General features: G+C 49.0%; 1 protein-coding gene across 1 annotated transcript in view; it reads left to right on the top strand.

Moving 5' to 3' along the window:
- LOC149360724 (glutamate receptor ionotropic, kainate 3-like) overlaps positions 1–14,817 on the top strand; it is a 505,094-nt gene that overhangs the window by 249,512 nt on the left and 240,765 nt on the right. The window contains exons 3-4 of the mRNA XM_089569381.1: positions 3,848–4,105; positions 8,220–8,398. Coding sequence (XP_089425507.1) covers positions 3,848–4,105; positions 8,220–8,398 — 437 coding nt within the window. The remainder of the gene's footprint in view (positions 1–3,847; positions 4,106–8,219; positions 8,399–14,817) is intronic.

The following is a 14,817-nucleotide window of genomic DNA, read 5'->3' on the forward strand; positions in this document are numbered from 1 at the left end:
TTTTGAAGAGGCGACTGTCAAATAACGAGAGAAGTAAAAAGGCGTAAAATTTTTGCGCATTTAAATTCCCTCTTAGAACTAATGCGTAAAACTCCAATTCGAAAAGCTTGCGCATTAGGGTTTCTTGCTTTGTCCTTCGTATCTTACTGTGCATATTCACTGATCCGGACTGTTCAGATTTCTGCGTATCGAAAAAATAAAAACTAATTTGGAGAGCGCCGAAACGCGAATCTCCGTTTCGTGGCGTTGCCATTTTGACTCGAAGAGAGCCGTCGTGCGAAGCCAGGATGAGACACGTTTAAATTCCAGATGCCATACCAGCGTTAGGAGGGATGTTGAAATACCTTCCCACTCCTCGTCATGACAGGCCTACAGGTAGGGAATTAAGGTTCTTATGTAACGAGCAGTGCCATTTCAAAAAATCTTTTCTTTAAAGAAACAACTTCCTGCCATCTCTTTCAGCGCCTGTAGATAAAGCTCGGCAACTTTACGTGGTTGCGTGATTCGCATTGTGGTTTTCCACTCCCTGGACGAAAAGCACGTGCTTAGAAGCTTTCTTAACTCGAAGTACCTTTCCCGCAATTAAATCCGCCGGGTTGCGCAGTCCGCACCGAACATCGCATCCCCTTACTGAGAGTACCCTGGAAAGTTTCGGAGGTTCAGTTTTTTTACTTATATCCTTGTAAAGCATGTACACAATCTTCTTTCGCACTTTTGAAGTTTTGCGCTTTGTGCAAAACTTCGGCAGAAAACGTCAGCTTGCGCGACTCTAAAAGTAGAATGTATGCAAAGGGGCAGGCTTCATAACTACTGAAAGATAATCAATTTTGGTGAGGTTTAGTTGCCGCCAAGGGAATTACTGGTTAATCTGCGCCTAGACAATGCTCATAGAAAGTGAGATTCCTTCTTTATGTCTTATGCATATGAAGAGTTTGTGCCAGAATTATGCGCAAACGTCAGAACAATAGAGTATATACAATGGAAGGCCTGCGAAGAAAAAAAGAGGAGAGAGAAGTGAAGACGCACTGAAACTATAGAGCATCGCAACGCGAAAGCGCTAGACTAGCCATGCACGTGTCGCAGTATTCTTAACTCTGCTTAAAAAATGAGGGCGCTATTGAGCCATGCACTGAGATTATAAGCATACGATCGCCATTGTCCAGGGTGGTGACGCTCGTGCTTTTTTTAACTTCCGTAGAGAATGTAAGCGCTGGCTAATATCGATTATTTTTTGGCCTTCTCCCCGTACCAGCCCACAGTCCTCAAAATTGAGCATGGGATAATAGGTTTAGGCTTTGGTCTTAGTAACCAGGCAAATTATTTATGAGAATATTTTTTGCTTTTGGAGGCGTACACTAGGTTATTTGTCTTGAGCTGTGTGGAGGCGTGTGCTGATCAAATGCTTTGATGTCTCAATGGAGGTGCACTTATAAACAAAATGCACTTACGATTCGCATTACCAGATGAAGACTCTAAAGCTGAGCTACAATTCTCCCCTTAAAGTGCTTAAGTAAATGGCAGGACTGCTTCCTGAGAATTTTACTGGCAACGAAAACTTCTTTACATCTAGCAAAATATTCATAGCGCCAAGATCATTTTTCTGGCTTTCACAAAGTATCATCGACTTTTCAGTGAGTTCCACCTTATAAGCCTAAGACACATCGCTATCCTTCCAGCCTGCCAGGCATGGGAGGCTTCATACAGTACTACCTTACGTGTAGCAAATTGTTGCATATTTTTTCTTTTAGACTGTTTTCCTCTGTAGTGACTGCGTTCATGGAAGTCAAGTTAGCGAATGGACTGCACAGCCTGCATAAAAAACATGTTCGACCCAGATTTAAGTGTCGTAGTTCGCGAAAATTACACTTTAAATAAACTACTCGTTGGCTTGGAAAAATGAACAAACTTCTTTATAGCTTGTCTGTTAGTCCTTCATAATCTGTTACAGAGCCAAGACTGCCTTCTGGAGGGTTCGTGCTGACGTGTGTCGTACTGCCATATCACTCTCTAGTTCTGCTTCTTAATTGCTCTTTAAGTAGTTTTAGCACAGAAATTATCCATTATCGCAAATAACTCGATACTCAAAACTAGAAACCTCAAAGTCATTAGTGATAGGCATCGGGGCAGCTTGCTATAAGGCTTCCTTTCTTTCTCCGCACTTTTAATCTTCTGTCATTTGTACCATGAACCTTGACCTATCTCCTGGGGAAGCTACAATCAATAAGCAAGGAACCAAACGAAGGGAAAGAAGAGGAAACGTAGCGAAAATCTCCCCACTGCTTGAGATTACATCTGCGCAATTGCAATTTGCACCTGTAGCATCGGTGCAAAGTTTTTTTTTTTCTTTTGAAGTTCAGCTCTTTCGCGCCCGTTCCTGGCTTACGCGTCGTAGTCGGCGTCAATATAGCCGTCAGCGTTGTTGGCGTAACCGGTTGTACAGGTAGCAGAGGAAAATGCCGCCTTGAAGGAGGCTGCCATTGGAAGATCTTGGAGGGTGGCTAGGAGCGCAAAACGCCACCGCTGCGCGCGCCATAGCTGCGCGCTCGATGCCATAGCTGCGCGCTTGGCAGTCACGTCCATCGCTACGTTGCCTGCTGCTCAGCCGCTCCTCCTCGCCAGTTGCGGCCTGTCATGTGCCACGTGATTCGCTCTTGCTCTTGGCAGTCACGTCCGCCGCTGCGCTGACCGCCGCTCTGGACTCTCGCTCTTGCACTTGTAGCACGTGATGCGTCACGTTATGTGCTCTTTCTGAAACAACTGGCTCTCCATGAATTTTTGGAATTATAAAGATGAACCAAAGTTCTGTATATCCTGGCTCAGCTGAGTTCAGCCACAGCCACTTTTTTCGCTCAACAGCTGTTGCGGATCAGGTAGCATGGTCGGGCCGGAGAGGGAATGAGGGAGGTCGGAGAGAGAGAGAGAGAGAAACAACTTTATTTGCTCTAGCTAAATACGACGTCTGCTTAGACGCCGTCGATGGGAGTGGTTCCCTCTTCACGGGACCCATATGCATCCCTGGCCGCCTGGCCCCTGGAGACCAGGACGAGCTGGTCTTCCACGGCGGGGCTGGTTAGCAAGGTCTCCCATCGCTCGGTAAGGGAGGATGAGGGATGGGGTGGGGTAGTGGGGCAGGTAAGAGGTGGGGAGATTTCCTTGATGAAGTTGCATACTCCAATGACATGTTGGAGCGTGCCTAACTCAGTCTTGCTGAAATCACATTCCATCTGGTACCTTTCCGGGTACATCTTGTGTTGAAGGTAAGGGTGCGGGAATGATCCTGCCTGTCTCTGCCTGTAGATCGCTTGCTGTTCTCTGGTAAGCGATTTGTGAGGATCGGGGTAACGTCGCCTCTCCGTCTTGTAATAGTTCGTAATTTCCTTATAACTAATAATGGACTGTTGCTCACCTTCCTCTGCCCGGTGTTCCATCTCTCGGGCGAACTGGTGGGCAAGCTCGTTGCCCTCCAGCCCAGAGTGACGAGGATGCGGGGAAAGACAAGGAGAAAAACTTTATAGAATAAACTTCCAATATGTACAAACAAAGAGTCTCGACAAGGAGCTTGATGACGAGAGGCTCGATGGTGAGACGCCCAATGGTGAGACGCCCGATGGTGAGACGCTTTGTTTGTACATAATCTAATTCAATTGCATAAAGTTTTCCTCCTTGTCTTTCCCGTAACCTCGTCTCCGACCTCCCTCATTCCCTCTCCGGCCCGACCATGCTACCTGATCCGCAACACAGCGCAGGACAAAGTATACCGAAGATACTTTCGGTTAATGGTGATGTGCACTGAAACTGCCCTTTCTCTCTCTTTGCCTCTTCACCCTTTTCCCCCGGCCCACTGCAGTGTGCCAGCTCGTGCAGAAAGGCGCCCGCGCCGTGCTCAGCCTGCAGTCGTCGCACGCAGCCGCCGTGGTGCGTTCGGCGTGCGCCCGCTTCCACGTGCCCTTCCTGCGGCTGCGTCGGTGCGAGAGCGGTGCCAACGGCGGCCATCCATTCTCCCTGTCCTTCTACCCAGACCCCGAGCAGGTGGGCAAGGCGCTGCTCGACCTGGTGCTGGCCCTAGACTGGCGCTCCTTCACCCTCGTCTACCGGAACCAGTCCAGTGAGTGTTCCCCGTGTTCTCACATGCGTCGTATGGGAAATTGCGAGTGAACCTGAAGGTTCAGGAGTTTAGTTGGGCTAATTGCTACTGGCTTCCCAGATTCATCGCTGATGGCGGGTTAAAAAGCGCGTAAGTTGCGAAGAGATAGAGAGCAAATGACTGCCCTGTCTCTTATTTTGTCATCATGTTCTTCTTAGCCACTAGCTGTCATGATTTTTAACTAAAGTAAAAACATAGCTAGACGAAGAACTTGATTTTTCTATCTCTTTGCATAATGCATGCGTCTTTTAATCCTGTAGCAGTCATGAATTTAGCGTTAATGTGAAGGTACATGAGATTTGATTTCCTGCCCGTTCTTCAGTTAGCTGACCTCAATTCTAATGTCAACCAAGTCATCGACTCATCCATCAAAGCCGCAGAAATACTAGTTAAATTCTTGAAGTAATCCCTTGGGTGTGTTTTATCCTTTCAATAAGTTTTTACTGCGAGAGCCCTTTCACTGCACTTCCAGTTACGAAAAATAGTATACGTCCACACCAGCGCTATCGTTCGGCCATGAAGGAAAATATACAGTTTTTGTTGTACAGGATCCTTTGCCCCAATTTCAAGCCCTAAAACAGTAGGAATTTTCTTTTTTTTTTTAAGCGGCGATGCGAGGATTTTCAGGAAGCTCCATGGCTTTCTTTTAGATTGCTGCGCTCAGGTCTATATTATAAATTGCTTCCTTTCCTGAAACGTCCACCAAATTACGTGATTCCACTGCACACATGAAGCAATCTCATGACTGCTTAAATACCTCGGGTAGTATTTTCAATGTAGCATAGATTTCCGGCAGAGGCTTTCATTTATATATGCATTTCGAGGAAAGTGGACCAAAACATGAGAATATTGCTTAGAGGAAGCAAATCACAAAGCAGGAGCTATACGTATACGTAAGCATTTTAGCAAGTTTTCATACTGCACAAAGTACTTACAGAAATATATTAAAATCTTATTGCTTTATCTGGCACCAAAAAAAAAACAATTACTCTCCACCTTGCAATATTTTAAAGACGCACTTGTTTGAAAGGAAGGAAAGAGGAGGGAAGACAAGAGGCATGACGAATGCCGGTTTCTGATGAATTCGCATTTAGGTGCTTCCTTCAAGGATTCATCTTTTCCGATGCTCGCCTAATGAACTAATGTGTGGTTCATAGTGATGGTTCAACAGCGCAAACACACACAGACCAAGAAGGAGACAAGACACACTCAGCGCTGTGGGTGTCTTGTCTCCTTCTTGGTCTGTGTGTGTTTGCGCTGTTGAACCATCACTATGAATCTACACCAACTAGCCCAATCTGCAGTTCTTCTATAATGTATGGTTGTTGAGTGCCCTTATGAGCCTCGTCCGGATTTATAGGTGATCACGAATTAAGACAATTGCTTTCAAGCATTGTATTACCTTTATGTTTGTTGTTTAGCCAACCAGTATGTGAATTATAGAAAACTAATGCAAGCAGTGTCTTCTCTATTAAGGTTTAGTGTGTCCATGTTGCGTCTTCCTTCTCACTTTTATTCTTTGGATTTCCATTAATATTTTTTTTATCAAAGCCGGAGTTTCACTCATTTGGGAGCTGTAATTATTTTATATAGCGCAGAGGACGACGCCAGTGTGACGGAAAATCAGAACGGATGAGTTTTATTGCTGGCCGGACTCAACAAGAAAAAAACAAAGAAATGAAAACGCGATAAAATTGCAAGCTGTAGAAAGAATAAGGGAACAACAGGCGGGACATTTGAGGCCACCTGCAAAATCTCAGAGAAAATGTGATGTTATGCACTGATGGTATCGCGGAGTCACACATTTGCTTTGCAATGCCAGAAATAAACAGCTACAGAGTTCTGAACTTTCATTCGGCTTTCTGACGAGCTTCGCTTCAGCGAGAGGGCCTCCACTGCGCTGAGTGAGTAGTGGCGTCATGCATATGACGTGATCGATATTTCACCAAGGAATGAAAGAAGTGCACTCAAGTGGTCGTGAATATTCATAAGCAGAGGCACTCTGTGCTTGTCAGGAAAAACCAGGCGCATGGTAAGAGAGCGATGCTAACAGAAGCTTGTTCAATGTTGGCTTCCGTGTTTTCGGAAATGGCGATGAGGGCTCCGAATATGCGGGATAAGAGGAAATTGGATCAGGCTCGTTGCAGACACGAAAATAGGCAAATAATGACTTGTACAGAGTGTAATGTAGTCAGAGTGTAATGCACCCCTCCTGTCCTGTCCGTTCTCCCTGTGTTTTTCGTGTTTTTCTGTGCGCCGTTTTTTGATGAAGTGTAATGTACGCATGGCTGACTTTGCTAGAGTTTTCTCTGGCATTTTATGGGACCCGTGAGGCACTTTTATGAATCGCATTTTCTTCGGCCTTGCCTCAAGTTTCATGAAACACGCCGTATATTATTAATGGTAAGCGCATATAGCATTTTATCGTGTTCGGTGGTAAAAATAAGGATCATTGTCTGCAAACCTAAGTTCACTGGAGCCATTGCATTAACCTTTCGAAGAGAATCGAGCAGCGCTCCGTTACGGGTCTTTTATGACACAATAAAACTTTTTACCAGGTCACTAAATGCTGAAGTAGATACCAGTATATTTTTCATAACATAAGGGGCTTCCACGGGTTCGCGTGCACCAAAAAAGGAGACATGACGAGTGTAGTTCAAAACAATTGGCTGTGGTTTGACCAATGGCCATCACGAGTAGAATTGCGGAAGCAACGGCGTGGCAATCGCAGCGGCGTCGGCATCTCAGGGGGCACTTTGACTGTCTAAAGTGCGTACAGGCGAAAGCGTTTTTCGCACCACTTTGCCTGTGTGGCACTGGTGACGTCACCACTGGATGACACGCATAATTAAGTACTAATTACTAAGTAATGACAAATTACTAAATAGTGGATAATTACTGATTGATGACTAAATACTAATTCACTGCTAATTAATGACGCTTAAGCTTCACCTTTAGGAGTGGAATGCGGCAGCGTGTTGTAGCGCTGGCAGGGAGTCCACGGAACGCCGCCACCCGTTCGGCGCGATGCCTTGCCCTTTGAACGCAACGCTTTTTTGAGGAAAGGAAATTACGCAGTAATTCTCCGTCATCTCGGTGGACACCCGAACCGCACCGTACAGGAAGGGAGGAAGTCGGAGTGAAAGAAGAAAGAGGAGCCGGAATAAAGAAAATGAAATTGTATTTGAGGAAAGAAATTACGGAGTAACTGTCTCACACATCTAGGTGGACACCCGTCATCTGCTTGTAGAGGAAGGGAGGAAGTGGGAGTGAAAGAAGAAAGAGAAAGAGGGAACGTAATGATGAAAATGAAGATTGTATTTGAGGAAAGGAAATTACGCAGTAACTGTCTCACACTCGCTCTTCGCGCATGCGCAGTTGGGGCTCTCCGGGGCTCCGCAAAATCGCTAACACCTAGCGTAGTGTTGCTTCCGCAACAAAACAATAATACAGAGGTTATCACGATACGAGAGTGTAGTCGATAGTATTAGACAGGGCCAAGAGGGTAATTTAAATAAATAAATAAACACTCATGGCATCATGAATTTATATTCGCCGAAATGGAGAATGTCCGTACTACTCCCGTTATACAAAACGCCAATAACTGAGATAACCTGCTAGAGTGATATCACGTTAAGCTTCCGAAAGCTTATGGCATTACTTATAAGTTGACGCACATTACTTTTAGGCACTCATAGTGGCACACCTAAAGACACCCACATACATGCGAATATAGCAGTGAGAAAAAAAAAACATATATGGTGATCCCCTACTTTATTCGCATGTGCACTCACAGAACATGCAATCCTTCAAACCACGTCTAGTGCCATAACGCAGAGGGATCAGTGACAAGCCTCCGGCATGATTGAACACCGGGAAACATGGAAAAGCCATTCACCGCCTAATGAAACTGCCTTGGCGTTCGACCTGTTTTGCGAACTACGTTTTCTGTGGCGTCGCATTCATCCCATGCATTATTAATTCTTCCCCCCTTCCCCGAATACTCGCCTCACTCAATCTTTCCTTCTCTCTTTCCCTGTCCCCACATATCCCGTGGCACCGCATGGCATCGCAGGCTTCGTACGGCTCAGGGAAGTGCTCAAGTACGCCCACAAACCGCCGGCCAAGGTGCGTCTCGTGCAATGCGCCGACCAAGGCGACTACGACTCCGTGCTTAAGGACCTGCGGCGCAAGAGGGAGCTGCGCATCCTGCTCGACCTCAGCAGCACCGAGGTCGACGCTTTCATGGAGAAGGTGAGTGAGGCACGCAGATCACATTTCACGGACCACGTGCTGCGAATGTTTGTATCGTTTGTTTGTTTGTTCATTCTTCAAAGCTGCCGGCACGCCGCTTTATCGCTTTGTTTGTGATGCAAGACGCGCCTAGATTTATATCGATTGATCGCATCCAGGCGGAGCCGATTCTACGTTGTTCCAGAATGTTCTAGTAACTTTCCAAGATTCATTTCGAAAGTTCCCTGTCAGCTTTAAAAGGACCACGGCCATGAGCGGCCGGCATTCTGTTCGGAGACCGCTGAGCACGCTTGTTCCTACGCCGCCGCCGAGTGATTCAGTTCTTTGCGGGAGCAAGTCAGCCCAAATAAAGAGTTTCGTTTCTAAGACATTCTCGCTGTGTTCCTCTTGCCCGACTGCAGTCACCACTACGTGACAGCCGTATGTAGCCGTAATGACAACCGTATGCAACGTTAATGTCATATTGTTGAGAGCGAAAGCTGGTGCAAGGTAGAGCGACTCGCATCCACCACAGGAATGTCATCGTTTGAGGCACTAGCCTACCAAAGTAGCATATTTATCTAAGCTGGCTATGTGAGCGCCGAAAAAGTAATCCGTCATCAGTGAAAAATACGGACCTGGAGAGTTAGTCGACTCGACCTGAGCAACAAGTGAACGCCTGACTGCCTTCACTAACCAAAAAATTATTTTTCTTGTGACATTAGGGAAGCAGCATGATTTGAAATGTCTAGCGTTTCGTTTTGTACTGTAGAGTGTTTGCGCCCTACTTCTCACCGAGATTTCTAACAGTCTGGAAGCAATACACGACGAAATATTGCGTTTTTTGCACGCGTACTGTCTGCGTAGGTTCTACAGGGTCACTCGCCAAGGGTGGAAAAAAAAACATAGGCTGGGATGCGGGCCCTTCAGAAGAATATTATAGAAAAAAAGAACCACGCATGTGAACGCCCGACAAATGGCAAAAGTGGCGCCTTCCTAAGGAAATGTTGATGTCACGCAACGAATGCCTAGAATGCAAAGCGGGCCTCCTTCATTGTGCGCCGGGAATGCGGAAAATAGTGGTTCTGAAGCTTCACAGGTCGGCGTGTTGCTTCATTTATTTTCTTAACATATGCATGCGAGCGTTATGCGTTGCGCTCTCCAGTCACGAAGAGCTATGATATCCTCGGCGAGCACCTCTGTTTACAAGCAACGAGAATTTTCTTCGGGTCCCGCCGAAGCATTGCAACAGCCAGCATACCGCGCGCATAGAATCTAATTCCGTCCGAGAAGCGAAAAGAGTTGGTGCTACGAGTGATGTATACAGTTGTAGACGGACTGCTACCCATGGCACGCATCGTCCGTTTTGAGCCTCGCCAACGTACGCGCTACTCTGGAGTGAGTAGTACAGTCACGTTGTCTGCTCTTGTGCCTAATACTGAAAAAGTGCTCGAAGTAGAGATTATTTTCTTCCTCCTAGTTTACTTATTTAACGACACCTGTTATTTATTGGTGCCCAAAATGCAATTCAGTCTTAAGCTTAAAGTGTATACCAAATTTCGAAGAAAGCTTCAGGCGAATTGACTCGTGCCGCTCACCAAAATGAAAAACACAAAACAGCGCTTTCGAGGTAGAACAACTGAACTGTGCTGAAAAAGTTGACTATTTTACGCAAACGCGCGCGTGCGCTCGGGAAAGCGTGCGCAGCTGCACACGCACAGAAAGGGAACCAGCGAAAATAGACGCAAGACAAGAACAAAGAAGGCACACACCACAACGCTGGACTTACAACTGATTTATTGCGATGAAGAATCGCTCATTTTGAAAGAATTTTCTGCCTGCGCACACAGCCTACACACAATACACTTCGCGCACTACATGGTGAAAAGGCTACTATAATAAAAACTTGCACTCCTTTTCGGTGACAATCACAGACGGCTCACTGACGCATTTCTGCTTATTCATTCTGATCATGAATCAACTAGCATATTGCCGCGTATCACTGTAGTGTTTGTTCGTTCACGCTCAAGGCTGCAGGAAAGGGTTGTTATCACTTTTGTTCGTGGCGCGAGAAGCGACCAGACTAATCTCGATTGATCGCAGCCATGAAGGGCTGCATCTAGGTTTTTCTAGATTACTGTAGATGATCTTGTCTTGTTATCTGGAAGTTTCCTTGCCGCCTTTAAATTGAGCGATGCCGCGAGCGGCGGACATTCGTAGTTCGACGACCGCCGAGCACGCCTGTTGCTTACGCCGCCGCCGAGTGATTCAGTTCTTTTGAGGGCGCGCGCAAGTCAGCCCAAATAAAGAGCTTCGTTTGCAAGTATTTCTGGTGTCTTCCTGACCGCTGGACTGCCGTCACTACAACGTGACATCTGGTGGAGGTGCTGGGTAGCCTCCCATGTTCCGGACACCCCCTACAAGTCGAGACGCCAGCCCTTTGAGTCATCTACCGCACGACCTGAGTCCAGTCCACCGCGCAAGCCGACGCCTGCAAGGGGACGCACCTGAGTTCGGGACCCTGCCGGACCCTACCCGGAAGCGAAAGCAAGTACCAACGTCCATCATGACCTTGCCCCAGACGACCACTCCAATCATTCTGCAGCAGCCCCGGGTGCCAACAACCTTCGACGCTTCGCCTGGCGCCGACCCCGAGGAATGGCTGGAGCAGTTCGACCGTGTGGCTGTCTTCAACAACTGGGACGACGCCATGAAATTTAGGTACGTCTTCTTCGCCCTGGAGGGACCAGCAAGAGTCTGGTTCGAGAATGAGGAAGCCAGCCTTGCCAACTGGGAAACCTTCAAGGAACAGCTTCTGAAGACCTTCACAAACGTCGTGCGAAAGGAGAGAGCCCAGCAGCTGCTACAGTCTCGCATACAACACCCAAACGAGACCGTTGCAGTGTATACTGAGGAGATGAAGCGTCTCTTCCGGCGTGCCGACATGAACATGAAGGAAGAAGAGAAGGTGAAGTTGCTTATGCGAGGAGTTAAAGAGCAACTATTTGCCGGCCTCGTTCGCAACCCACCGAAAACCGTCGCTGAATTCGTAGAAGAGGCTTCCACAATGGAGAAAACTCTCGACGCCCGAGCCCGCCAGTATGACCGCCAGCAGCGCTTTTTGTCAGCAAGCTGCATGGACACCGTTAACAATGATAACCTGCGGGAGGTTATACGTGAAGTTGTGCGAGAGGAGCTCCGACGGTTGCTGCCAACGGGAACGCAGCCGCAACTTTCATCGCTCACTGACGTCATCCGGGACGAGGTTCAACAGGCCTTGGGTGTGACGCCGACACCCACGCAGCCTCTGCAGCCCCCAGCCATGACTTACGCCGCAGCTGTGCGCCGTCCTGCACCTCGACGACGGGACCCAAGCCCCTATCGCCCTCAGCCAGCTGCGTTGGACCGCCGCCCACTCGCCCCAACCCGCCCGTCCTACGAGCGACGCGCGCAGCCGAGGAAATGCGACCAGTGGAGAACTCCCGACCAGCGCCGCCCACTATGCTTCCACTGTGGCGAAGCCGGTCACGTCCTCCGGCACTGCCCATACAGAAGACTGGGCATCCGAGGGTTCTCTTACGACGCTCCACGACCCCGACCCGGCCAGCGACCAGCCGAAATTGAGGAGTTTTTACGTCGGGAAGAATACTCATCGCCGAGCCGCCTATCACGTTCCCCGTCGCCATCGTCCCCGCGCTTTGTTTTCCCTAGCCGAGGTTACGCCGTGCGTGGACGCTCCCCCAGCCCACGAAGGTTAAACTAAATAAAGCAGCCTCTGGAGGTGAGGTTGCTTCTAAGCGCAATGACAAAGATCCTCCATCGACGAGTACCCAAGACCATGCCTCACCGACGACGACAACACCGACGACGACAACACCGACGACGACAACACCGACGACGACAACGCCGACGACGACGACACCGACGACGACGACACCGACGACGACACGGCCAGACTTGAAGCTTTTACCGCTGCCCAGTGAAGTAACGTCGCAGTACGCCCACCGCAGCCTCACTACTCGACGAAGCCGAGATCGGACACCGAAGACAACGTACAATACCAGAACGCGAACAAGTGACCTTGAAGTTACGGTCGACGGTCACGCGGTTACTGCCTTGGTGGACACGGGAGCTGACTACTCTGTCATGAGTGGCCCACTCGCTGTCCGACTCAGGAAGGTGACAACAACCTGGGATGGCCCGCTGATCCGCACCGCAGGTGGCAACCTGATTACGCCGTTAGGACGCTGCACCGCGAGAGTTACTTTAAATGGGAGAACCTATGCGACAACCTTCCTGATCCTACAGCAATGCTCGAGAGACGTGATTTTGGGAATGGACTTCCTGAACGAACATCGGGCGATCATCGACCTTCGATCTAAGTCGATCAAGCTTTCCACGGAAAAAGCCATACCTGTTGCGACGAGCGCGACTCATCACGTTGCCTTAAACGTCCTCGATGAAGCATTGAGCGTGCCGCCCCGATCAAGTGTTCTGGTCGGCATAGGTACTGGAGACATCGAAAATGCCGAAGGTGTTATCGAGGGGAACACCCAGTTACTCCTGGATCGAGGATTGGGCGTCGCGAGGGGAGTCGCCGAAATCCGAAATGGCCGAGCCCAGGTGTTGCTAACCAACTTCACCGAAGAATACCGGCATCTAAACAAAGGTACGACGATCGCTTTCCTCGACGAGCTGGCAGACATCAGAGACGTATTTGCCCTACCCGACCAACCTGCAGAACTATCTGAACAAGGCCATCAACCCACGTTCGACATCAACCCAGCATTACCCCGGAGCAGACAAGACCAAATACGCAGTCTTCTACAAAGGTACACCGATTGCTTCTCATCAGCATCGAATGTGCGACGAACCCGGCTTGCCAAGCACCGCATTGTCACAGACGAACACGCACGACCACTGCGACAGAGCCCCTACCGCGTATCGCCGTTAGAACGCCAAGCTATCCGCAAGCAAGTTGAGGAAATGCTTCGTGACGACGTCATCCAGCCATCGAGGAGCCCCTGGGCAGCACCGGTCGTCCTAGTGAAAAAGAAAGACGGCACCCTTCGCTTTTGCGTCGATTACCGCCGCCTGAACAACATTACGAAGAAGGATGTCTACCCCCTCCCCCGCATCGACGATACACTGGACCGGCTGTGCAACGCTAAGTACTTCTCATCGATGGACCTGAAGAGCGGCTACTGGCAAATTGAAGTCGACGAAAGAGATCGCGAGAAGACTGCGTTCATCACGCCAGACGGACTCTTCGAGTTCAAGGTGATGCCATTCGGCCTCTGCTCTGCCCCAGCGACGTTCCAGCGAGTAATGGATACGGTGCTTGCAGGCTTGAAATGGCAGATTTGCCTAGTCTACTTAGATGACGTTGTTGTCTTCTCCTCAAGCTTTGAAGACCACCTCAGAAGGCTTCGGATAGTGCTGGAAACGATCAAGTCTTCAGGCCTGACACTGAAACGAGAGAAGTGCCACTTCGCTTACGAGGAGCTGCTGTTCCTTGGTCACGTCGTAAGCAAGGATGGAGTTCGCCCAGACCCCAAGAAGACGGCTGCGATCGCAGAGTTTCCACAGCCTAATGACAAGAAGGCTATACGCAGATTCCTTGGATTATGCGCTTATTACCGGCGATTCGTCAAGAACTTTTCGCGCATCGCTGAACCTTTGACCCAACTTACCAAGGCTGACGTGCCTTTCAAATGGGAAAGGCCGCAAGAGGAAGCTTTCAACGAACTGAAGCGCCGCTTACAGTCCCCTCCTGTGCTCGGGCACTTTGATGAAAACGCCGAAACCGAAGTTCATACCGATGCAAGCAGTGTGGGCTTAGGAGCGGTCCTCGTTCAGAAAAATGGCAGACAGGAGAAGGTTATCGCGTACGCTAGCCGTTCACTGTCGAAAGCCGAGGCCAACTACTCGACCACCGAGAAAGAATGTCTCGCCATTATTTGGGCCACGTCGAAATTTCGCCCCTACCTGTACGGACGACCATTCAAGGTTGTGAGCGATCACCATGCTCTGTGCTGGCTAGCCAATTTGAAAGATCCCTCCGGCCGCCTTGCTCGTTGGAGCCTGCGCCTTCAAGAATTCGACATAACTGTAGTCTACAAATCTGGCCGCAAGCATTCCGACGCAGACTGCTTGTCGCGAGCCCCCGTCGACGCAGCACCGGAAGAGGAAGACGACGACGCTTTCTTAGGACCGGTAAGCGCGAGCAGTTTCGCGCAGCAGCAGCGCTCGGATCCTGAGTTGCAAAGCCTGGTTGATTATCTGCAAGGCAAGACCGCATCGCCTCCCCGAGGGTTCAAGCGCCAACTGTCGTCCTTCGTCGTTCACAATAATGTCCTTCTGAAGAAGAACTTCGCGCCCAACAGGACAGTGCATCTTCTTGTCGTGCCCAAAAATCTCAGGCAAGAAATTATGCAGGC

Source organism: Amblyomma mixtum, chromosome 2 (genome assembly GCF_055824585.1).
Source record: "Amblyomma mixtum isolate Tamu chromosome 2, ASM5582458v1, whole genome shotgun sequence".
Lineage (NCBI taxonomy): Eukaryota > Metazoa > Arthropoda > Arachnida > Ixodida > Ixodidae > Amblyomma > Amblyomma mixtum.